Source organism: Panulirus ornatus, chromosome 2 (genome assembly GCF_036320965.1).
Source record: "Panulirus ornatus isolate Po-2019 chromosome 2, ASM3632096v1, whole genome shotgun sequence".
NCBI classification, from domain to species: Eukaryota; Metazoa; Arthropoda; class Malacostraca; order Decapoda; family Palinuridae; genus Panulirus; species Panulirus ornatus.
The window spans coordinates 14234225-14261609 of NC_092225.1; the positions used below are offsets into that span (position 1 = coordinate 14234225).

General features: G+C 41.3%; 1 protein-coding gene across 1 annotated transcript in view; it reads right to left on the reverse strand.

Moving 5' to 3' along the window:
* The window catches only part of LOC139753474 (uncharacterized), a 116621-nt gene extending 89696 nt beyond the window's left edge, over positions 1-26925 (reverse strand). The window contains 7 exon segments of the mRNA XM_071670035.1: positions 9526-9601; positions 9603-9751; positions 16902-17147; positions 24213-25033; positions 25069-26146; positions 26148-26206; positions 26768-26925. Of these exon segments, the coding sequence (XP_071526136.1) occupies positions 9526-9601; positions 9603-9751; positions 16902-17147; positions 24213-25033; positions 25069-26146; positions 26148-26206; positions 26768-26912 (2574 nt within the window). The 5' untranslated portion in view covers positions 26913-26925.
* Positions 26926-27385: the final 460 nt, after the last annotated feature.

Genomic DNA, 27385 nt, shown 5'->3' on the forward strand with positions numbered 1-27385 from the left:
ATCCAATCAGTTGCTACAAAATCAATTATCTTAATCCTTTATCATTTTTTTCTTTTTCATGAATGCTACTGCACCTGGTCATCCAGTTGTGGCTGTTTCCTTATTTTCATTCACTTCAATACTTCTAATCATATCTAAATACAATTCTTGCCCTCCTAAGTCATTATCAATGTTCTACAAGATTTATTTTACCAACATTACCTCCACTCTCTCATTAACTCTTTCTTGAATACTGTTTATAAACAATACTGTCAATCATCTCAATTTGAAGTTCATCTTTCACTCACCCACCTAAAAATTCACTTGGATCACCTCTTTCTGGTTCATTCAAACTGGTCCCATCTGTTCCTTCTTTTTGAGTATTATTGTGATTAATTACAAATATGATGCAAAGAGATAAGAGCAGGCATACCAACATAACTATATTTATTATATTTTGTTGCTGTCTCCCGCATTAGCGAGGTAGCACAAGGAAACAGATGAAAGAATGGCCCAACCCACCACATACACATGTATATACATACTAGCCCATACACACACATATGTATGCCTATACATTTCAATGTATACATACATATACATACACAGACATATACATATATACTATATATCTATTTATTTATTTTGCTTTGTCGCTGTCTCCCGCGTTAGCAAGGACTCGCAAGGAATCAGACGAAAGAATAGCCCAACACACCCACATACACATATACATACACGTCCACACACGCACATATACATACCTATACATCTCAACGTATACATATATATACATACACAGACATATACATATATACACATGTACATAATGTATAATAGCTGTCATGTATAATGCACCGAAACCACAGCTCCTTTTCCACATCCAGGCCCCACAGAACTTTCCATGGTTTACCCCAGACATTTCAAGCGCCCTGGTTCAATCCATTGACAGCACGTCCACCCCGGTATACCACATCGCTCCAATTCACTCTATTCCTTGCACGCCTTTCACCCTCCTGCATGTTCAGGCCCCGATCGCTCAAATCTTTTTCCCTCCATCTTTCCACCTCCAATTTGGTATCCCACTTCTCCTCGTTCCCTCCATCTCTGACACATATATCCTCTTGGTCAATCTTTCCTCACTCATTCTCTCCATGTGACCAAACCATTTCAAAACACCCTCTTCTGCTCTCTCAACCACACTCCTTTTACTACCACACACCTCTCTTACCCTATTATTACTTACTCGATCAAACCACCTCACACCACATATTGTCCTCAAACATCTCATTTCCAGCACATCCACCCTCCTCCGCACAACTCTATCTATAGCCCATCCTCACAACCATATAACATTGTTGGAACCACTATTCCTTCAAACATACCCATTTTTGCTTTCCGAGATAATCTTCTCGACTTCCACTCATTCTTCAATGCTCCCAGAACTTTCACCCCTTCCCCCACCTCATGATTCACTTCTGCTTCCATGGTTCCATCCACTGCCAAATCCACTCCCAGATATCTAAAACACCTCACTTCCTCCAGTTTTTCTCCATTCAAACATACCTCCCAATTGACTTGTCCCTCAACTCTACTGTACCTAATAACCTTGCTCTTATTCACATTTACTCTCAGCTTCCTTCTTTCACACACTTTACCAAACTCAGTTACCAGCTTCTGCAGTTTCTCACACGAATCAGCCACCAGCGCTGTATCATCAGCGAACAACAACTGACTCACTTCCCAAGCTCTCTCGTCTAGAACAGACTGCATACTTGCCCCTCTTTCCAAAACTTTTGCATTCACCTCCCTAACAGCCCCATCCATAAACAAATCAAACAACCATGGAGACATCACACACCCCTGCCGCAACCCTACATTCACTGAGAACCAATCACTTTCCTCTCTTCCTACACGTACACATGCCTTACATCCTCGATAAAAACTTTTCACTGCTTTAACAACTTGCCTCCCACACCATATATTCTTAATACCTTCCACAGAGCATCTCTATCAACTCTATCATATGCCTTCTCCAGATCCATAAATGCTACATACAAATCCATTTGCTTTTCTAAGTATTTCTCACATACATTCTTTAAAGCAAACACATGATCCACACATCCTCTACCACTTCTGAAACCACACTGCTCTTCTCCACTCTGATGCTCTGTACATGCCTTCACCCTCTCAATCAATACCCTCCCATATAATTTGCCAGGAATACTCAACAAACTTATACCTCTGTAATTTGAGCACTCACTTTCATCCCCTTTGCCATTCTGCAATGGCACTATGCAAACATTCCTCCAATCCTCAGGCACCTCACCATGAGTCATACATTCATTAAATAACCTTACCAACCAGTCAACAACACAGACACCCCCTTTTTTAATAAATTCCACTGCAATACCATCCAAACCCGCTGCCTTGCCAGTTTTCATCTTCCACAAAGCTTTTACTACCTCTTCTCTGTTTACCAAATCATTCTCCCTAAACCTCTCACTTTGCACACCACCTCGACCAAAACCTATATCTGCCACTCTATCATCAAACACATTCAACAAACCTTCAAAATACTCACTCCATCTCATCACATCACCACTACTTGTCATCATCTCCCCATTAGCCCCCTTCACTGAAGTTCCCATTTGTTCCCTTGTCTAGTGAGTGAGTGTGAATGAATGTGGCCTTTTTTGTCTTTCCCTAGCGCTACCTCACGCACATGCGGGGAGAGGGAGTTGTTATTTCATGTGTGGTGGGGTGGCGATGGGAATGAATAAAGGCAGAAAGTATGAGTTATGTACATGTGTATATATGTATATGTCTGTGTGTGTACACATATGTATACGTCGAGATGTATAGGTATGTATATTTGTATGGGTGGACGTGTATGTATATATATGTGTATGTAGGAGGCTTGGGCCCTTTTTTCGTCTGTTTCCTTGCGCTACCTCACTAACACGGGAGACAGCGACAAAGCAAAAAAAAAAAATAACATAACTCATACTACCTGCCTTTATTCATTCCCATCACTACCATGCCACACATGAAATAACAACCCCCTCTCCCTGCATGTGTGCAAGGTAGCGCTAGGAAAAGACAACAAATGCCACATTCGTTCACACTCAATCTCTAGCTGTCATGTATAATGCACTGAAACTACAGCTCCCTTTCCACATCCAGGCCCCACAGAACTTTCCATGGTTTACCCCAGATGCTTCACATGCCCTGGTTCAATCCATTGACAGCACGTCCACCCCGGTATACCACATCGTTCCAATTCACTCTATTCCTTGCACGCCTTTCATCCTCCTGCATGATCAAGCCTCGATCACTCAAATCTTTTTCACTCTATCTTTCCATCTCCAATTTGGTCTCCCACTTCTCATTCCCTCCACCTCTGACACATATATCCTCTTTCAATCAATCTTTCCTTACGCAACCCTACTGTACCTAATAACCTTGCTCTAATTCACATTTACTCTCAACTATCTTCTTCCACACAATTTACCAAATTCAGTCACCAGCTTCTGCAGTTTCTCACATGAATCAGCCACCAGCGCTGTATCATTAGTGAACAACACCTGATTCACTTCTCAAGCTCTCTCATCCACAACAGACTGCATACTTGCCCCTCTTTCCAAAACTCTTGCATTCACCTCCCTAACAACCCCATCCATAAACAAATTAAACAACCATGGAGACATCACACACCCCTGCCGCAAACCAACATTCACTGAGAACCAATCACTTTCCTCTCTTCCTACACGTACACAAGCCGTACATCCTTGATAAAAACTTTTCACTGCTTCTAACAACTTGCCCCCCACACCATATATTCTTAATACCTTCCACAGAGCATCTCTATCAACTCTATCATATGCCTTCTCCAGATCCATAAATGCAAATGTACATATTCATACTTGCTGCCTTCATCCATTCCCACCGCCACTCTGCCACACATGAAATGACAAACCCCCTCCCCCCGCATGCGCGCAAGATAGCGCTAGGAAAAGACAACAAAGGCCACATTCGTTCACACTCAGTCTCTAGCTGTCATGTATAATGCACCGAAACCACAGCTCCTTTTCCACATCCAGGCCCCACAGAACTTTCCATGGTTTACCCCAGACATTTCAAGCGCCCTGGTTCAATCCATTGACAGCACGTCCACCCCGGTATACCACATCCTTCCAATTCACTCTATTCCTTGCACGCCTTTCACCCTCCTGCATGTTCAGGCCCCGATCGCTCAAATCTGTTTCCCTCCATCTTTCCACCTCCAATTTGGTATCCCACTTCTCCTCGTTCCCTCCATCTCTGACATATATATCCTCTTGGTCAATCTTTCCTCACTCATTCTCTCCATGTGACCAAACCATTTCAAAACACCCTCTTCTGCTCTCTCAACCACACTCCTTTTACTACCACACACCTCTCTTACCCTATTATTACTTACTCGATCAAACCACCTCACACCACATATTGTCCTCAAACATCTCATTTCCAGCACATCCACCCTCCTCCGCACAACTCTATCTATAGCCCATCCTCACAACCATATAACATTGTTGGAACCACTATTCCTTCAAACATACCCATTTTTGCTTTCCGAGATAATCTTCTCGACTTCCACTCATTCTTCAATGCTCCCAGAACTTTCACCCCTTCCCCCACCTTATGATTCACTTCTGCTTCCATGGTTCCATCCACTGCCAAATCCACTCCCAGATATCTAAAACACCTCACTTCCTCCAGTTTTTCTCCATTCAAACATACCTCCCAATTGACTTGTCCCTCAACTCTACTGTACCTAATAACCTTGCTCTTATTCACATTTACTCTCAGCTTCCTTCTTTCACACACTTTACCAAACTCAGTTACCAGCTTCTGCAGTTTCTCACACGAATCAGCCACCAGCGCTGTATCATCAGCGAACAACAACTGACTCACTTCCCAAGCTCTCTCGTCTAGAACAGACTGCATACTTGCCCCTCTTTCCAAAACTTTTGCATTCACCTCCCTAACAGCCCCATCCATAAACAAATCAAACAACCATGGAGACATCACACACCCCTGCCGCAACCCTACATTCACTGAGAACCAATCAGTTTCCTCTCTTCCTACACGTACACATGCCTTACATCCTCGATAAAAACTTTTCACTGCTTTAACAACTTGCCTCCCACACCATATATTCTTAATACCTTCCACAGAGCATCTCTATCAACTCTATCATATGCCTTCTCCAGATCCATAAATGCTACATACAAATCCATTTGCTTTTCTAAGTATTTCTCACATACATTCTTTAAAGCAAACACATGATCCACACATCCTCTACCACTTCTGAAACCACACTGCTCTTCTCCACTCTGATGCTCTGTACATGCCTTCACCCTCTCAATCAATACCCTCCCATATAATTTCCCAGGAATACTCAACAAACTTATACCTCTGTAATTTGAGCACTCACTTTCATCCCCTTTGCCATTCTGCAATGGCACTATGCAAACATTCCTCCAATCCTCAGGCACCTCACCATGAGTCATACATTCATTAAATAACCTTACCAACCAGTCAACAACACAGACACCCCCTTTTTTAAAAAATTCCACTGCAATACCATCCAAACCCGCTGCCTTGCCAGTTTTCATCTTCCACAAAGCTTTTACTACCTCTTCTCTGTTTACCAAATCATTCTCCCTAACCCTCTCACTTTGCACACCACCTCGACCAAAACCTATATCTGCCACTCTATCATCAAACACATTCAACAAACCTTCAAAATACTCACTCCATCTCATCACATCACCACTACTTGTCATCATCTCCCCATTAGCCCCCTTCACTGAAGTTCCCATTTGTTCCCTTGTCTAGTGAGTGAGTGTGAATGAATGTGGCCTTTTTTGTCTTTCCCTAGCGCTACCTCACGCACATGCGGGGAGAGGGAGTTGTTATTTCATGTGTGGTGGGGTGGCGATGGGAATGAATAAAGGCAGAAAGTATGAGTTATGTACATGTGTATATATGTATATGTCTGTGTGTGTACACATATGTATACGTCGAGATGTATAGGTATGTATATTTGTATGGGTGGACGTGTATGTATATATATGTGTATGTAGGAGGCTTGGGCCCTTTTTTCGTCTGTTTCCTTGCGCTACCTCACTAACACGGGAGACAGCGACAAAGCAAAAAAAAAAAAAATAACATGTTTTAGATATCTGGGAGTGGATCTGTCAGTGGATGGAACCATGGAAGCGGAAGTGGATCATAGGGTGGGGGAGGGGGCGAAAATTTTGGGAGCCTTGAAAAATGTGTGGAAGTCGAGAACATTATCTCGGAAAGCAAAAATGGGTATGTTTGAAGGAATAGTGGTTCCAACAATGTTGTATGGTTGCGAGGCGTGGGCTATGGATAGAGATGTGCACAGGAGGATGGATGTGCTGGAAATGAGATGTTTGAGGAAAATGTGTGGTGTGAGGTGGTTTGATCGAGTAAGTAACGTAAGGGTAAGAGAGATGTGTGGAAATAAAAAGAGCGTGGTTGAGAGAGCAGAAGAGGGTGTTTTGAAATGGTTTGGGCACATGGAGAGAATGAGTGAGGAAAGATTGACCAAGAGGATATATGTGTCGGAGGTGGAGGGAACGAGGAGAAGAGGGAGACCAAATTGGAGGTGGAAAGATGGAGTGAAAAAGATTTTGTGTGATCGGGGCCTGAACATGCAGGAGGGTGAAAGGAGGGCAAGGAATAGAGTGAATTGGAGCGATGTGGTATACAGGGGTTGACGTGCTGTCAGTGGATTGAATCAAGGCATGTGAAGCGTCTGGGGTAAACCATGGAAAGCTGTGTAGGTATGTATATTTGCGTGTGTGGACGTGTGTATGTACATGTGTATGGGGGGGGGGGGTTGGGCCATTTCTTTCGTCTGTTTCCTTGCGCTACCTCGCAAACGCGGGAGACAGCGACAAAGTATAAAAAAAAAAAAAAAAAAAAAAAAAAAAAAAAAAACTCATACTACCTGCCTTTATTCATTCCCATCACTACCATGCCACACATGAAATAACAACCCCCTCTCCCTGCATGTGTGCAAGGTAGCGCTAGGAAAAGACAACAAATGCCACATTCGTTCACACTCAATCTCTAGCTGTCATGTATAATGCACTGAAACTACAGCTCCCTTTCCACATCCAGGCCCCACAGAACTTTCCATGGTTTACCCCAGATGCTTCACATGCCCTGGTTCAATCCATTGACAGCACGTCCACCCCGGTATACCACATTGTTCCAATTCACTCTATTCCTTGCACGCCTTTCATCCTCCTGCATGATCAAGCCTCGATCACTCAAAATCTTTTTCACTCTATCTTTCCATCTCCAATTTGGTCTCCCACTTCTCATTCCCTCCACCTCTGACACATATATCCTCTTTCAATCAATCTTTCCTTACGCAACCCTACTGTACCTAATAACCTTCCTCTAATTCACATTTACTCTCAACTATCTTCTTTCACACAATTTACCAAATTCAGTCACCAGCTTCTGCAGTTTCTCACATGAATCAGCCACCAGCGCTGTATCATTAGTGAACAACACCTGATTCACTTCTCAAGCTCTCTCATCCACAACAGACTGCATACTTGCCCCTCTTTCCAAAACTCTTGCATTCACCTCCCTAACAACCCCATCCATAAACAAATTAAACAACCATGGAGACATCACACACCCCTGCCACAAACCAACATTCACTGAGAACCAATCACTTTCCTCTCTTCCTACACGTACACAAGCCGTACATCCTTGATAAAAACTTTTCACTGCTTCTAACAACTTGCCCCCCACACCATATATTCTTAATACCTTCCACAGAGCATCTCTATCAACTCTATCATATGCCTTCTCCAGATCCATAAATGCAAATGTACATATTCATACTTGCTGCCTTCATCCATTCCCACCGCCACTCTACCACACAAGAAATGACAAACCCCCTACCCCCGCATGCGCGCAAGATAGCGCTAGGAAAAGACAACAAAGGCCACATTCGTTCACACTCAGTCTCTAGCTGTCATGTGTAATGCATCGAAACCACAGCTCCCTTTCCACATCCAGGCCCTACAAAACTTTCCATGGTTTACTCAAGACACTTCACATGCCCTGGTTCAAACCATTGATAGCATGTCAACCCCGGCATACCACATCATCCCAATTCACTCTGTTCCTTGCATGCCTTTCACCTTCCTGCATGTTCAGGCCCCGATCACTCAGAATCTTTTTCACTCCATCTTTCCACCTCCAATTTGGTATCCCACTTCTCCTCGTTCCCTCCACCTCTGACACATATATCCTCTTGGTCAATCTTTCCTCACTCATTCTCTCCATGTGACCAAACCATTTCAATACACCCTCTTCTGCTCTCTCAACCACACTCTTTTTATTACCACACATCTCTCTTACCCTTTCATTACTTACTCGATCAAACCACCTCACACCACATATTGTCCTCAAACATCTCATTTCCAACACATCCACCCTCCTCTGCACAACCCTATCTACAGCCCATACCTCACAACCACATAACATTGTTGGAACCACTTTTCCTTCAAACATACCCATTTTTGCTATCCAAGATAACATTTTTGCCTTCCACACATTCTTCAGTGCTCCCAGAACCTTTGCCCCCTCCCCCACCCTGTGACTCACTTCTGCTTACATGGTTCCATACACTGCCAAATCCACTCCAAAATATCTAAAACACTTTACTTCCTCCAGTTTTTCTCCATTCAAACTTACCTCTCATTTAACTTGTTTCTCAACCCTACTGAACCTAATAACCTTGCTCTTATTCACATTTACTCTCAGCTTTCTTCTTTCACACACTCTACCAAACTCAGTCACCAACTTCTGCAGTTTCTCACCTAAATCAGCCACCAGCGCTGTATCATCAGCGAACAGTAACTGACTCACTTCCCAAGCCCTATCATCCACAAAAAATTATCATTATGTATGTGACAAAAATCCCACAACATCTAAAAACTCAATGTACTACAAGTTTACGACAAATCTTCTTACCTGATTGAGAGTTCAATCTACTATGGTGCATTTGCAGTTCACCATTAACTTCTTGTAGGTCACTGTGCACAAAAACAGTATTTACATAACCATAGTACCAACAAATCTAGCAAGAGACTATGTTTCTACATATGGCCTATTCAATCTAAAGCTAGTATCAAACCTCACCAAAATGAAAGATCTGGACACTCACATGCTTAAGAGAATGTTGGATGGGGCCATATCTAAACTTTATCATATCAAAAATCAAGTAACTTTTTTGATGGTCTGAGCAATACAGCTAGTACTAATCAACCACCAGTAAGTGTACACAACGCAAGAGCAACAGTGACATAACCTGTTACAGTTTCACTGGTTATTCACATTACTTCATTTGGAATGCACTGTTCAGTCTTCTATCCTATACATGCCATAGGTTTGTTATTTGTCTCCTAAAATCAGTTCTCAAAAGATGAACAGATCTTTACAAACCTCTGAGGTTCCATCCTTTGTTGTTGTTGATACTTCCACTGGAGTCTCATCTTTCAACTTTGGTGGGGATTCAGCAGGCAGGAGGATTTGCCGTTTCCCTACTGCATCCATTAAAACCAACTGCTGGCCCCCCATTGCCTTCTTTTGGTTTTGCAGGAGTAAGAGGGGAAAAGCTGAGTGTCTGGGCAAACAACGGAACAGATGAACTCCATTTCTGTCCAAAGAGCTGCAAGGAGAAAATTATGATAAAGGCTATAATTCAAAAGGCTTGACCATCATGCATCAATTATGTAAAATAAATCAAATACATAGGACCATACAGAAAATATATTAATCATCAGGATCATAGACTTGTGCATGAGCTTATCTTTGACGAGATAGATGTGTTCAATACAAGTACACACACACACATGGGCCTTTGTGGTGTAGCAGTTACTGTCACTGACCAGGAGTCAGCATGGGCCAGTCCAGGGTCAGACCACATGGAGTGAAATCCTGGGCAAACAGCTGGACCACACCTAACCCAGGTGCTCAACCTTCCCTTGGGGCAGGTCGATAAATAGGTACCTGCTTAAGCTAGGGTGCATAAGTGCGTATACAAATATAAAAGACATGCAACACAAACTGAAAGTTAAGACAGGCTAAATAAACAAGAGGAAACCTCTCCCCTTAACAAACAAATAGTATTTACATACACTAAAATACAAGAGTCAAATCGAATACCCACAACATAGAAACAGAGATAAAAGACTGGTGAGGAAAACAAAATGAGAGATAGCAGGAAATAATTCAGGGTTTAGTAAGTGAGATACAGGTTACTGACTGAAGCAGAGGACCTGAAATCTGAAGTAAAATAACAGAAATAGTACAAAATTATGTTTCCTAAGTGAAGTTATACAAACCATATACTCAGTTACACACAAAACAGTTTGCAAAATATATGGAATGCATGATGGGAGATTTAGTAAGGTGTAGAGTATTCAGTATGAATGCACGTTGGCAATAATGGAAATTCTTATAAAAAAGAAAAACAAGTGGTCTAAACCAAAACCTTATCATCCAACTCCTCCACTGATTCAGTACTTTATTATAAAAGCATCATGATCTTATAGCAAATGAAGTAACTTTCATTTTAGTGTACCACTGTTAACTGGACACCATGAGATATGGCAAGCATGAAAAAAACTCTACTTGGTGATGCAAATTATACATACACTACTATAATATGATAGTTCCAAGGTGTTTAGTCAAATATTTGCTAAGATCAGACTGTTCATCAAAGTGTCTACTTTACAACTCTGTACATAGAATGACCCTGTACATTTCAGCCTTATTCAAGGGCAACCCAAAATCAGGAAATGAAAAAGTATAAGATATTGAAAATAACATTCACATATATCAGACACATATCAGCCATTCATATCTTAAGCAAAGAATGATATACAAATTAATTCCATTTACAATATATAGGATAAATAAGGAACACTCATAGATACCAAAAAAAAATTCACGAGAAAATACAGCTCATAATCACATTAAGACCATGTGCCACCTGCATGTAAAGATAGATCATAGACTAGTACACTGTCAAAGCCTGTAACATGCCTCAGTCAAGTGATAATGCTGTCAAAATCTTAATGCCAAGTAGAAATTCTAAATCTGGAATTATTCTGTGTTCACAAATTACTATGCCAGTTCACAAAATAGTATAAGAAACAGACCTTTCTGGGTCGGGGAATCCATATCTGAAGGATTTCAGTATGGTGTTTATGTCCAATAAACTATGTCATTTAAATAGTTAATATTAAAATGCTACCATTACTAATGTCAATATCACTTTCACAAACATACTGAGAACTGAACAATCATACAGACACACACACACACAGTCATTTTTTTCATATATACTCGATATATATGTACAGTGCATCAGATTCGAGAGAAGCAGACTTGTTTCAACAGAGGGAGAGGATGTGTGAATGTATGAGAAATACTTAGGAAAACTCATGGATTTGTATGTGGCATTCCTGGATTGGGAGAAGGCATATGATAGGACTGATAGAGATGCTTTGTGGAAGGTCTTAAGAATATATGGCGAGGGAGGTAAGCTGCTAGAAGCATAGTTTTTATCAAGGGTGTAAGGCATGTGTACGAGAAGGAGGAAAGGAAAGTGATTGGTTCACAGTGAAGGGCGATCTGCAGAAAGAGTGTATGTCACCATGGTTGTTTAATGTGTTTATGGATGTGGTGGTTAGGGAAGTAAATGCAAGAGTTTTGGAGAGAAGGGCGAGTATGCAGTCTCCTGGGAAAGAGAGGGCCTGGGAAGTGAGTCACTTGTTGTTCTCCGATGATACAGCACTGGTGGCTGATTTGAGTGAAAAACTGCACAAGTTGGTGACTGAGTTTAGAAAAGCGTGTGAAAGGAGAAAATTGATAGTAAATCTGATTAAGAGCAAGGGTGAGGGACAAGTTAGTTGGGATGCAAGCTCGAATGGAGAAGTAGGGAAAGTTAAGTGTTTTAGATATCTGGGAGTGGACTTAGCAGCGAACAGAACCATGGAAGTGGAAGTGAGTCATACTTACCTCCCATTTGACTTGTCCCTCAACCCTACTGAACCTAATAACCATGCTCTTATTCATATCTACTTTCAGCTTTCTTCTTTCACACACTTCGCCAAACTCAGTCACCAGCTTCTGCAGTTTCTCACCTAAATCAGCCACCAATGCTGTATCATCAGCGAACAACAACAAGACCTCTCATCCACAACAGAATGCATACTTGCCCTTCTCTCCAGAACTCTTGCATTCACCTCCCTAACTACCCCATCCATAAACAAATTAAACAACCATGGAGAAGTCACACACCCCTGCCACAAACCATCATTCACTGAGAACCAATCACTTTCCTCTCTTCCTACTCGTACACATGCCTTACATCCTCAATAAAAACTTTTCACTGCTTTTAGCAACATACTTCTCACACCACTCTTAATACTTTCCACAGAGCATCTCTATCAACTCTATCATATGCCTTCTTCAGATCCATAAATGCTACATACAAATCCATCTGTTTTTCCTAAGTAATTCTCATATACATTCTTCAAAGCAAACATCTGATCCACACATCCTTTACCACTTCTGAAACCACACTGCTCTTCCCCAATCTGATGATCTGTACGTGCCTTCACCCTCACAATCAATACCCATAAAAATTCCCAGGAATACTCAACAAACTTTATATATATATATATCATTTATCTATTTATTTTACTTTGTCGCTGTCTCCTGCGTTAGAGAGGTAGCGCAAGGAAACAGATGAAAGAATGGCCCAACCCACGAACATACACATTTATATACACACATGTCCACACACGCAAATATACATACCTATACATCTCAACGTATAAAGACATATACATATATAAACATGTACATAATTCATACTGTCTGCCTTTATCCATTCCCATCGCCACCCCACCACACATGAAATAACAACCCCCTCTCCCCTCATGTGTGCAAGGTAGCACTAGAAAAAGACAACAAAGGCCCCATTTGTTCACACTCAGTCTCTAGCTGTCATGTAGAATGCACTGAAACCACAGCTCCCTTTCCACATCCAGGCCCCACAGAACTCTCCATGGTTTACCCCAGACGCTTCACATGCCCTGGTTCAATCCATTGGCAGCATGTCCACCCTGGTATACCACATGGTTCCAATTCACTCTATTCCTTGCATGCCTTTCACCCTTCTGCATGTTCAGGCCCCGATCACTCAAAATCTTTTTCTCTCCATCTTTCCACCTCCAATTTGGTCTCCCACTTCTCCTCGTTCCCTCCACCTCTGACACATATATCCTCTTGGTCAATCTTTCCTCACTCATTCTCTCCATGTGACCAAACCATTTCAAAACACCCTTTTCTGCTCTCTCAACCACACTCTTTTTATTACCATAGATAGATTTGTGTGGAGGAGGGTGGATGTGCTGGAAATGAGATGTTTGAGGACAAGATGTGGTGTGAGGTGGTTTGATCGTGTAAGTAATAATAGGGTAAGAGAGATGTGTGGTGGTAAAAAGAGTGTGGATGAGAGAGCAGAAGAGGGTGTTTTGAAATGGTTTGGTCACATGGAGAGAATGAGTGAGGAAAGATTGACCAAGAGGATATATGTGTCAGAGGTGGAGGGAATGAGGAGAAGTGGAAGACCAAATTGGAGGTGGAAAGATGGAGTGAAAAAGATTTTGAGTGATCAGGGCCTGAACATGCAGGAGGGTGAAAGGCGTGCAAGAAATAGAGTGAATTGGAACCATGTGGTATACCGGGGTCGACCTACTGTCACTGGATTGAACCAGGGCATGTGAAGGGTCAGGGGTAAACCATGGAAAGTTCTGTGGGGCCTGGATGTGGAAAGGGAGCTGTGGTTTCGGTGCATTATTACATGACAGCTAGAGACCGAGTGTGAATGAATGTGGCCTTTGTTGTCTTTTCCTAGCGCTAACTCACATACATGAGGGAGGGAGGGGTTTTTATTTCATGTGTGGCAGGGTGGCAATGGGAATGAATAAAGGCAGACAGCATGAATTATGTACATGTGTACATATGTATATGTCTGTGTGTGTATATATATGTATATGTTGAGATGTATTGGTATGTATAATTGTGTGTGTGGACGTGTATGTATATTCATGTGAATGTGGGTGGGTTGGGCCACTCTCTCGTCTGTTTCCTTGTGCTACCTCGCTGACGCAGGAGACAGCGACAAAGCAAAACAATAAAAAAAATAATAATATATATATATATATATATCATCCCTGGGGATAGGGAAGAAAGAGTACTTCCCACGTATTCCCTGTGTGTCGTAGAAGGCGACTAAAAGGGGAGGGAGCTGGTGGCTGGAAATCCTCCCCTCTCTTTTTTTTAATTTTCCAAAAGAAGGAGCAGAGAAGGGGGCCAGGTGAGGATATTCCCTCAAAGGCCCAGTCCTTTGTTCTTAACACTACCTCGCTGATGCGGGAAATGGCAAATAGTATGAAAGGAAAAGGATATTTATATACATATGAGATAGGGAACAGAAAAGTCTAACTACAAGAATGACTCAACCAAAATAATCCACAGAGGCATCAACTCACCTCAAATATGTTTCGGGTATGGTGCACTGCTGAACTCACAAGATATTCAGGGAAATCTACATGTGCAGTTACACCAAAAATATATAGAGGGTTCTTAGAAGGTTCTCTCAGTCACAATTTTCATAAGTAATTATACATTCACACCAGATGATTTAACATGAAAATCTCTGCTGAATATGTCAACTGATAGAAAAAAATTGTTACCCCTCACATGGCATTTGTCTTCACATGTAGTCTGATACCTGGAAGTGTAAAGATAGGTTCTGTATACCATAACATGAATTACACAACTGTCTGAATAAAGCTAAAATGGATACTAATTGGCAACTCTATGTGAAGAAAAAACGTAACAAAATTTTTTGAAAAATGTAACATTCTGTAATATGTAAAAGTATATTGTTTTTTCAAAGAAATGCCATACTTTCTTGTATTAAGAGAATCCCATAATGTAGTTATCACAGTTATAGATGAAAATGTGGTCATATCCCTTGTTTCCCTGACACGATATTCAACCCAATAAAGTCTAATAAAAATAGCTATGGCTCACATGCCAAAACATAACAAGTGAATATATATATATATATATATATATATATATATATATATATATATACCTCGCAAACGCGGGAGACAGCGACAAAGTATAAAAAAAAAAAAAAAAAAAAAAAAAAAAAAGAAAATATATATATATATATATATATATATATATATATATATATATATATATATACATACATTTTTTTCGCCATTTCCCGCGTTAGCGAGGTAGCGTTAAGAACAGAGGACTGAGCCTTTGAGGGAATATCCTCACTTGGTCCCCTTCTCTGTTCCTTCTTTTGGAAATTTATCCAGTTTGGGATATATATATATATATATATATATATATATATATATATATGTATATATATATATATATATATATATATATATATATATATATATATATATATATAGGGAGGTAAATGCAAGAGTCCTGGAAAGAGGGGCAAGTATGAAGTCTGTTGGGGATGAGAGAGCTTGGGAAGTGAGTCAGTTGTTGTTCGCTGATGATACAGCGCTGGTGGCTGATTCATGTGAGAAACTGCAGAAGCTGGTGACTGAGTTTGGTAAAGTGTGTGGAAGAAGAAAGTTAAGAGTAAATGTGAATAAGAGCAAGGTTATTAGGTACAGTAGGGGTGAGGGTCAAGTTAATTGGGAGGTGAGTTTGAATGGAGAAAAACTGGAGGAAGTGAAGTGTTTTAGATATCTGGGAGTGGATCTGTCAGCGGATGGAACCATGGAAGCGGAAGTGGATCATAGGGTGGGGGAGGGGGCGAAAATTTTGGGAGCCTTGAAAAATGTGTGGAAGTCGAGAACATTATCTCGGAAAGCAAAAATGGGTATGTTTGAAGGAATAGTGGTTCCAACAATGTTGTATGGTTGCGAGGCGTGGGCTATGGATAGAGATGTGCGCAGGAGGATGGATGTGCTGGAAATGAGATGTTTGAGGAAAATGTGTGGTGTGAGGTGGTTTGATCGAGTAAGTAACGTAAGGGTAAGAGAGATGTGTGGAAATAAAAAGAGCGTGGTTGAGAGAGCAGAAGAGGGTGTTTTGAAATGGTTTGGGCACATGGAGAGAATGAGTGAGGAAAGATTGACCAAGAGGATATATGTGTCGGAGGTGGAGGGAACGAGGAGAAGAGGGAGACCAAATTGGAGGTGGAAAGATGGAGTGAAAAAGATTTTGTGTGATCGGGGCCTGAACATGCAGGAGGGTGAAAGGAGGGCAAGGAATAGAGTGAATTGGAGCGATGTGGTATACAGGGGTTGACGTGCTGTCAGTGGATTGAATCAAGGCATGTGAAGCGTCTGGGGTAAACCATGGAAAGCTGTGTAGGTATGTATATTTGCGTGTGTGGACGTGTGTATGTACATGTGTATGGGGGGGGGGCCATTTCTTTCGTCTGTTTCCTTGCGCTACCTCGCAAACGCGGGAGACAGCGACAAAGTATAAAAAAAAAAAAAAAAAAAAAAAAAAAAAAAAAAAAATATATATATATATATATATATATATATATATATATATATATATATATATATATATATATATATATACAGCAAGCACTAACCTTAAAAACCCAAATTACAATCAAGAATAACTCAACTGGACAATGTCACTCACAGGGAAATGAAACAAGCATACTTAGTTTCTTTACCATCTACCTGCTGCTATGATGCACAACAAAAGTGGGGTGACAAGAGGGTGTTTACCGTGATCAGTGCCTCCTTACTCACAATGTTGCGAGCGTCAACGTTGACTGAGGAAAGGAAGAAGTTGTGAGCTTGAGTGTTGCCCCAGGAGAGTGTGAGAGCTGCACTAGACTCCAGATTCTCCAACTGCCGCCACACGAATGCATCACTCTCAACAGCCTGATGAAGTGTTGGAATGGGCTGTTCCTCTTGCAAAGTCACTGCGGTCATGGATTTTGGGATCCACTTCAGAACAAGACTCTCCAGCTAAAAAAAAAATGGGCATGTGCCACTGTTTAGCACAGAGACATAAGAAAAAAGTAATCTTGCATATGTGCAAGTAAAAATGCATAAAAATGTAAACCAGAAACAAACACACACACAATCATCAAGAGGGTCAGATGCTTGCATAACAAGATGTTCTTGAAGTAGAGACAGAAACTACACCTTCAATAAACCTGTGGTACATGTAAAAGGAGGGAGGAGGTATCATAAAGACCCCGTGAAACAAAACTTCTAAGATGTAACAATTCACTATGGCAAATTAAGATGCAAGAGAGTTCAGTAAATTTGAGAGAAGAGTGAACTGTGAAAGATGCCAACAGAATAGGTGATCAGAAGTGCCATGTATTCTGCTGAGGATAGTTTACTTGGTCATTCTATAATAATCATTAACAAAGAAGCACAAAGCATATATGAGGTTAAAGGTCATAAGATGCTTATGCGAGGAAAAATATTAAAAATAAGTCTAACACAATAAACAAAAAAGATCATTAATGCTATTAGGAAACTGAGCTGCCTTTCAACAAATGGCAGTCTACACTCCATTCAAATTTTTCTAATAAATGCTATTACAGGTACCTATGGAATATGAACATGGATGACAATATTTCAAAAATCCTGTGAGAGGACAGCATTACACTGAAATTCTGTGTAAAGGCTTTAATCACTTTTATACTGAAACGTATTTATTTATTCATTTATCATACTTAGTCGCTGTCAGAGAAGAGGTAGTAAAAGCTTTGCGGAAGATGAAAGCCGGCAAGGCAGCGGGTTTGGATGGTATTGTAGTGGAATATATTAAAAAAGGGGGTGACTGTATTGTTGACTGGTTGGTAAGGTTATTTAATGTATGTATGACTCATGGTGAGGCGCCTGAGGATTGGCAGAATGCTTGCATAGTGCCATTGTACAAAGGCAAAGGGGATAAGAGTGAGTGCTCAAATTACAGAGGTATAAGTTTGTTGAGTATTCCTGGGAAATTATATGGGAGGGTATTGATTGAGAGGGTGAAGCCATGTACAGAGCATCAGATTGGGGAAGAGCAGTGTGGTTTCAGAAGTGGTAGAGGATGTGTGGATCATGTGTTTGCTTTGAAGAATGTATGTGAGAAATACTTAGAAAAACAAATGGATTTGTATGTACCATTTATGGATCTGGAGAAGGCATATGATAGAGTCGATAGAGACGCTCTGTGGAAGGTATTAAGAATATATAGTGTGGGAGGCAAGTTATTAGAAGCAGCGAAAAGTTTTTATCAAGGATGTAAGGCATGTGTACGTGTAGGAAGAGAGGAAAGTGATTGGTTCTCAGTGAATGTAGGTTTGCGACAGGGGTGTGTGATGTCTCCATGGTTGTTTCATTTCTTTATGGATGGGGTTGTCAGGGAGGTGAATGCAAGAGTTTTGGAAAGGGGCAAGTATGCACTCTGTTGTGGATCAGAGAGCTTGGGAAGTGAGTCAGTTGTTGTTCGCTGATGATACAGCGATGGTGGCTGATTCATGTGAGAAACTGCAGAAGCTGGTGACTGAGTTTGGTAAAGTGTGTGAAAGAAGAAAGTTAAGAGTAAATGTGAATAAGAGCAAGGTTGTTAGGTACAGTAGGGTTGAGGGTCAAGTCAATTGGGAGGTAAGTTTGAATGGAGAAAAACTGGAGGAAGTAAAGTGTTTTAGATATCTGGGAGTGGATCTGGCAGCAAATGGAACCATGGAAGCGGAAGTGAATCATACGGTGGGGGAGGGGGCGAAGATTCTGGGAGCCTTGAAGAATGTTTGGAAGTCGAGAACATTACCTCAGAAAGCAAAAATGGGTATGTTTGAAGGAATAATGGTTCCAACAATGTTGTATGGCTGCGAGGCGTGGGCTATGGATAGAGTTGTGCGTAGGATGGTGGATGTGCTGGAAATGAGATGTTTGAGGACAATGTGTGGTGTGAGGTGGTTTGATCGAGTGAGTAACGTAAGGGTAAGAGAGATGTGTGGAAATAAAAAGAGCGTGGTTGAGAGAGCAGAAAAGGGTGTTTTGAAGTGGTTTGGGCACATGGAGAGGATGAGTGAGGAAAGATTGACCAAGAGGATATATGTGTCGGAGGTGGAGGGAGCAAGGAGAAGAGGGAGACCAAATTGGAGGTGGAAAGATGGAGTGAAAAAGATTTTGTGTGATCGGGGCCTGAACATGCAGGAGGGTGAAAGAAGGGCAAGGAATAGAGTGAATTGGAGCGATGTGGTATACCGGGGTTGACGTGCTGTCAGTGGATTGAATCAAGGCATGTGAAGCGTCTGGGGTAAACCATGGAAAGCTGTGTAGGTATGTATATTTGCGTGTGTGGACGCATGTATATACATGTGTATGGGGGGGGGGGTTGGGCCATTTCTTTCGTCTGTTTCCTTGCGCTACCTCGCAAACGCGGGAGACAGCGACAAAGTATAAAAAAAAAAAAAATATATATATATATATATATATATATATATATATATATATATATATATATATATATATATATATATATATATATATATATATATTTTATTCTGCACATGCCTCTCATCCTCCTGAATGTTCAAGCTTTGATGCCCCGAGCTTCGTTCACTTAATCCCTCTAAACCTGTTGGTGATCTCCACTTTTGTTTTATGACAATCTTTCTTTACTCATCCTCTCTTTTTGTCCAATCCCTGGGGATAGGGGAGAAAGAATACTTCCCATGTATTCCCTGCATGTCGTAGAAGGCGACTAAAAGGGAAGGGAGCGGGGGGCTGGAAATCCTCCCCTCTCGTTTTTTTTTTCCAAAAGAAGGAACAGAGAAGGGGGCCAGGTGAGAATATTCCCTCAAAGGCCCAGTCCTCTGTTCTTAACGCTACCTCGCTATCGCGGGAAATGGCGAATAGTATGAAAAAAAATATATATATATATATATATATATATATATATATATATAAGAATATATGGTGTGGGAGGAAAGTTGTTAGAAGCAGTGAAAAGTTTTTATCGAGGATGTAAGGCATGTGTACGTGTAGGAAGAGAGGAAAGTGATTGGTTCTCAGTGAATGTAGGTTTGCGGCAGGGGTGTGTGATGTCTCCATGGTTGTTTAATTTGTTTATGGATGGGGTTGTTAGGGAGGTAAATGCAAGAGTTTTGGAAAGAGGGGCAAGTATGAAGTCTGTTGGGGATGAGAGAGCTTGGGAAGTGAGTCAGTTGTTGTTCGCTGATGATACAGCGCTGGTGGCTGATTCATGTGAGAAACTGCAGAAGCTGGTGACTGAGTTTGGAAAAGTGTGTGGAAGAAGAAAGTTAAGAGTAAATGTGAATAAGAGCAAGGTTATTAGGTACAGTAGGGTTGAGGGCTCAAGTCAATTGAGAGGTGAGTTTGAATGGAGAAAAACTGGAGGAAGTGAAGTGTTTTAGATATCTGGGAGTGGATCTGGCAGCGGATGGAACCATGGAAGCGGAAGTGGATCATAGGGTGGGAGAGGGGGCGAAAATCCTGGGGGCCTTGAAGAATGTGTGGAAGTCGAGAACATTATCTCGGAAAGCAAAAATGGGTATGTTTGAAGGAATAGTGGTTCCAACAATGTTGTATGGTTGCGAGGCGTGGGCTATGGATAGACTTGTGCGCAGGAGGATGGATGTGCTGGAAATGAGATGTTTGAGGACAATGTGTGGTGTGAGGTGGTTTGATCGAGTGAGTAACGTAAGGGTAAGAGAGATGTGTGGAAATAAAAAGAGCGTGGTTGAGAGAGCAGAAGAGGGTGTTTTGAAGTGGTTTGGGCACATGGAGAGGATGAGTGAGGAAAGATTGACCAAGAGGATATATGTGTCGGACGTGGAGGGAACAAGGAGAAGAGGGAGACCAAATTGGAGGTGGAAAGATGGAGTGAAAAAGATTTTGTGTGATCGGGGCCTGAACATGCAGGAGGGTGAAAGGAGGGCAAGGAATAGAGTGAATTGGAGCGATGTGGTATACCGGGGTTGACGTGCTGTCAGTGGATTGAAGCAGGGCATGTGAAGCGTCTGGGGTAAACCATGGAAAGCTGTGTAGGTATGTATATTTGCGTGTGTGGACGTATGTATATACATGTGTATGGGGGTGGGGGTTGGGCCATTTCTTTCGTCTGTTTCCTTGCGCTACCTCGCAAACGCGGGAGAAAGAGACAAAGTATAATAAAAAAAAAAATAAAAAATATATATATCTTTTCTTTCTTTTTTTCTTTCAAACTATTTGCCATTTCCCACGTTAGCAAGGTAGCGTTAAGAACAGAGGACTGGGCCTTTGAGGGAATATCCTCACCTGGCCCCCTTCTCTGTTCCTTCTTTTGGAAAATTAAAAAAATAACGAGAGGGGAGGATGTCCAATCCCCACTCCCTCCCCTTGAGTCGCCTTCTACGACATGCAGGAAATACATGGGAAGTATTCTCTCTCCCTATCCCAAGGAGTATGTGATAGAGTGTAAGAAAGTAAACTCTAGATTGATATGGGTAAAACTGAAAGTTGATGGAGAGAGATGGGTGATTATTGGTGCATTTGCACCTGGGTAGGAGAAGAAAGATCATGAGAGGCAAGTATTTTGGGAGCAGCTGAATGAGTGTGTGTGTGGTTTTGATGCATGAGACCGGGTTATAATGATGGGCGATTTGAATGCAAAGGTGAGTAATGTGGCAGTTGAGGGAATAATTGGTATACATGGGGTGTTCAGTGTTGTAAATGGAAATGGGGAAGAGCTTGTAGATTTATGTGCTGAAAAAGGACTGGTGATTGGGAATACCTGGTTTAAAAAGAGAGATATGCATAAGTATACATATGTAAGCAGGAGAGATGGCCAGAGAGCATTATTGGATTACATGTTAATTGATAGGTGCACGAAAGAGAGACTTTTGGATGTAAATGTGCTGAGAGGTGCAACTGGAGGGATGTCTGATCATTATCTTGTGGAGGCAAAGGTAAAGATTTGTAGAGGGTTTCAGAAAAGAAGAGAGAATGTTGGGGTGAAGAGAGTGGTGAGAGTAAGTAAGCTAAAGAAGGAGACTTGTGTGAGGAAGTACCAGGAGAGACTGGGAACAGAATGGAAAAAGGTGAGAACAAAGGAGGAAAGGGGAGTGGGGGAGGAATGGGATGTACTTAGGGAAGCAGTGATGGCTTGCGCAAAAGATGCTTGTGGCATGAGAAGCGTGGAAGGTAAGGTAATTTAATGTATGTATGACTCATGGTGAGGTGCCTGAGGATTGGAAGAATGCTTGCATAGTGCCATTGTACAAAGGCAAAGGGGATAAGAGTGAGTGCTCAAATTACAGAGGTATAAGTTTGTTGAGTATTCCTGGCAAATTATATGGGAGGGTATTGACTGAGAGGGTGAAGGCATGTACAGAGCATCAGATTGGGGAAGAGCAGTGTGGTTTCAGAAGAGGTAGAGGATGTGTGGATCATGTGTTTGCTTTGAAGAATGTATGTGAGAAATACTTAGAAAAGCAAATGGATTTGTATGTAGCATTTATGGATCTGGAGAAGGCATATGATAGAGTTGATAGAGATGCTCTGTGGAAGGTATTAAGAATATATGGTGTGGGAGGAAAGTTGTTAGAAGCAGTGAAAAGTTTTTATCGAGGATGTAAGGCATGTGTACGTGTAGGAAGAGAGGAAAGTGATTGGTTCTCAGTGCATGTAGGTTTGCGACAAGGGTGTGTGATGTCTCCATGGTTGTTTAATTTGTTTATGGATGGGGTTGTTAGGGAGGTGAATGAAAGAGTTTTGGAAAGAGGGGCAAGTATGCAGTCTGTTGTGGATCAGAGAGCTTGGGAAGTTGATGATACAGCACTGGTGGCTGATTCATGTGAGAAACTGCAGAAGCTGGTGACGGAGTTTGGTAAAGTGTGTGAAAGAAGAAAGTTGAGAGTAAATGTGAATAAGAGCAAGGTTATTAGGTACAGTAGGGTTGAGGGTCAAGTCAATTGGGAGGTAAGTTTGAATGGAGAAAAACTGGAGGAAGTGAAGTGTTTTAGATATCTGGGAGTGGATTTGGCAGCAGATGGAACCATGGAAGTGGAAGTGAATCATAGGGTGGGGGAGGGGCGAAAATTCTGGGAGGAAGAATGTGTGGAAGTCGAGAACATTATCTCAGAAAGCAAAATTGGGTATGTTTGAAGGAATAGTGGCTCCAACAATGTTATATGGTTGCGAGGCGTAGGCTATGGATAGAGTTGTGCGCAGGAGAGTGGATGTGCTGGAAATGAGATGTTTGAGGACAATATGTGGTGTGAGGTGGTTTGATTGAGTAAGTAATAATAGGGTATGAGAGATTTGTGGTAATAAAAAGTGTGTGGTTGAGAGAGCAGAAAAGGGTGTTTTGAAATGGTTTGGTCACATGGAGAGAATGAGTGAGGAAAGATTGACCAAGAGGATATATGTGTCAGAGGTGGAGGGAATGAGGAGAAGTGGGAGACCAAACTGGAAGTGGAAAGATGGAGTGAAAAAGATTTTGAGTGATCAGGGCCTGAACATGCAGGAGGGTGAAAGGCGTGCAAGGAATAGAGTGAATTGGAACGATGTGGTATACCGGGGTCGACGTGCTGTCAATGGATTGAACCAGGGCATGTGAAGTGTCTGGGGTAAACCATAGGGGGGTTCTGTGGGGCCTGGATGTGGAAAGGGAGCTGTGGTTTCGGTGCATTATTACATGACAGCTAGAGACCGAGTGTGAACAAATGTGGCCTTTGTTGTTTTCCTTAGCGCTACCTTGCGCACATCAGGGGGAAGGGGGTTGTTATTACATGTGTGGCAGGGTGGCGATGGGAATGAATAAAGGCAGACAGTATGAATTAAGTACATGTGTATATATGTATATGTCTGTGTGTGTATATATATGCATACGTTGAGATGTATAGGTATGTATATTTGCGTGTGTGGACGTGTATGTATATACATGTGTATGTGGGTGGGTTGGGCCATTCTTTCATCTGTTTCCTTGCACTACCTCGCTAATGCGGGAGACAGCAACAAAGCAAAATAAATAAAAAAAAATATATTCATAAACAAATCAACCAAAAGCGGAGTCTTCCAAACCTTTCTCAAAACTGGACTGATTTTGCTTGAAGTTTCAAAGCTGTTATCACTCCATGAAGTGCTGAAGTCTCCCATTCCTGTGTCTGTTTCTCCACTAGCCATGCCACAGCTCCCAAAGCCTCCTGTGCTTGCAGGGTCATTGAAATCACCAAAATCATCATCATCATCATGATGGTTTTGTGAACATAGGCCTTCTGAAATATGACTTTTATCATGTACTTCAAAATCACCAAACTCATCATCGTTGCCACCGACATTTGCACTATCAAAGTCGCCAAATTCAGTGTCAATAACTGCTGCTGCAGGAGCCTTAAAATCACCAAATTCATCTTCTAAATCTTCAGTATTTGTATTAGAATCACTAAACTCACTAATATCTTTGGGAGCCAGATGTCCAGATTCTTCTGCACCAAAAGTACCATTCTCAACTTGCTCCCTTAGGTCAGCAAAATCAAGATCATCATCATCATTTGCTTTACTAAAATCCCCAAAATCTGACTCACTACAACTATCATCCTTACTTAAATCTCCATTATCACTGTTTCCATACTGCTCTTTCACAACCATGGTATTGCATAACTTATCACAATCTTGTTCTTCCTTTGCTGTTCTCTCTTCTCTTCTCACATCACTAATAACATTACTAACATCATTAGAGGCACTTACATGAGACTCTGAGACAGTAGATTTTCCAGAATGTTTTTTTTCCCCTTTACTTTTACTCCTGAAACCTATACTATTACAATCTGTCCAATTATCATTACCTACATTTTGTATTACTAACTGCTTTTCTGCTTCTTCTTTAAATGAACATCGGTATTTTCCGGGAATTTATTAACTCCGATATTATGACTAACTTGTACACTATCAAAGTTATTAACATCCACACATGCATCCTTTATTTTTTCAGCACTTACAGATGAAAACTGGCCAGTAACTTCATCTTTTTGGTTGGCAGTATGATCACTTTTAGTTTGTAAAGAAGTTCTTGGGGCTACACTAGAGGTTTCATTGCCTATATCATCCAACAATTCATTTTCAGGATTCAACAAATTATCCACTTGAGTTTTGGAAACATGTGAACTATATTCATTATGAACACTTGTGCACAATGCAACACTTTCATTAATTACAGCACCCGTGTCAACAGACATATCCAGATTCAAATCACTGCCTTCATTAAATCTATTTGGCTTACTCACAACAGGAACACTATCAGCACCTCGAACACTATCTAACTGATGTCCTTTGCTGTTTAGTGAAATCTTTTCTTTACCCTTATCAGAACCTTTTAAGGCGCCATTCTCCTCAAAGCTTGGTAGGGGTACACTTTCATTATCAACACTGTCCTGAAACAAGCATCCTCCACTAATAATTTCTGATACTTTACTGGATGCAAAATCCCCAAAGTCATCATCACCATCAGCTGGAAAATTTGAAGAAGTGCAAGTAAATTCATCATCTAGTGTGACATTATTTGCCACATAATCAAGAGGTGGAGGAGTGCCTATCATGGAAAAACTGTTCCTGGAAGATCTTTTGCCACTGCTTTCAGAACACTCCGGTGCTGAAGGGAATGTATGACTAGAGGTTTCATCATCACCCTGATTTATATTTGAAATATCCGATGAATGTGTCATGGATTCTGGTTCCTGGATTCTTGGAGGTTCAAAAGCAACAGATGTATTAAATGCTTGAAAGTCCGCAAAGCCACAGTCACCATCATCATTCCTTACACTTGTTAGCACTTCATTGTTCACTTTAACAGTATTAGGATCACAGCCTGAAAACTCTCCAAATGAGTGATCATCTACTTGAGGTTGTGGAGAAAATTCATTGGGGTGGTTGGAGCTGCCCACCCCAGAGTCTTGGCTGATAGTGTCCTCCCGAGTTCCCTCTAAGACTGCAGGTAAAATTTTTCCTGCTACACGTCCCCAGTGCTGGGAATTTGGATGGACTGCTATCTGGTGTTGGAGGTAGCTTATCTGAAAGGCCTAGAAGAAAAAAAATAGCAGTATTAATATACTAAGCACTGCAGTAGCCCCACAGAAAAGAAACCTGGGGCAGAGAAATAACATAATGAAAGTATTATGAAATGTTTGGAATGTGTTCAGCAAAATACAGAAAAATTACAAAAATTCTTTGAATTCAGTTCTTGTTTGCATAACCAAAAACACAGTTTCAAGTCTGCAGCCAGCCAGGCAGAGACCCATGAGTGTATATTTATCATGTTCATGCCTTAGATCAGTGACTTCAAATTGGGTTCCACAAAAGTTTAATGAGATCCATAGGGTAGTTAGTGATGGACTGAGCAATTTCTGGGGCTTCAAAAAGTTTGAAAACCTTTGCTCTAGGAGATGCTAATCATTCTCACCGGAGTAAATGCCATCCCATATACACCAAAAGCAATAAAAGCTGCATAATGCAAATATATAAAATATGTAATCCATTCCACAATGTATTTCTGTCAATATAGAAATTCATAATCAAAGACTACAAGGTAAAACTTAAAAAAGCAAAATGCATTCATATTTACTCCAATAGCATTTACTAACCTGTGATATCAAAAGATGCATTGTGGGTTGAAAAGTTCCCAAATTCTTCATCATCATCCTCCTCTCCTGGGCACATCACAGTAGGAAGGGAGTCCAGAGGTGGTGGGGATGATGACAACCTTGGAGGAATCATCTGGAAGGCCATATCATCATCCCACAGCCTACCAAATGAAATATTACACCTTTATCTTTTTTATCATACTTAACCGATATCTCTCGCATCAACGAGGTAGCGCAAGGAAACAAACAAGGAATGGCCAAGCCAACCTACATACACATGTATATACATACATGCCCACACATGCACATATGCATACATATACATTTCAACGTATACATACACAGACATACATATATACACATGTACATATCCATACTTGCTGCCTTCATCCATTCCCATTGCCACCCCGCCACACATGAAATAGCATCCCCCCCTTCCAGCAAAGCAGAGCCAGGAACAGACAAAAAAAGGCCAAATTTGTGCACACCCAGTCTCTAGCTGTCATGTGTAATGCACCAAAACCACAGTTACCTTTCCACAACCAGGCCCCACAGACCCTTCCAAGACGCTTCACATGCCCTGGTTCAATCCACTGACAGCACATCAACCCCGGTATA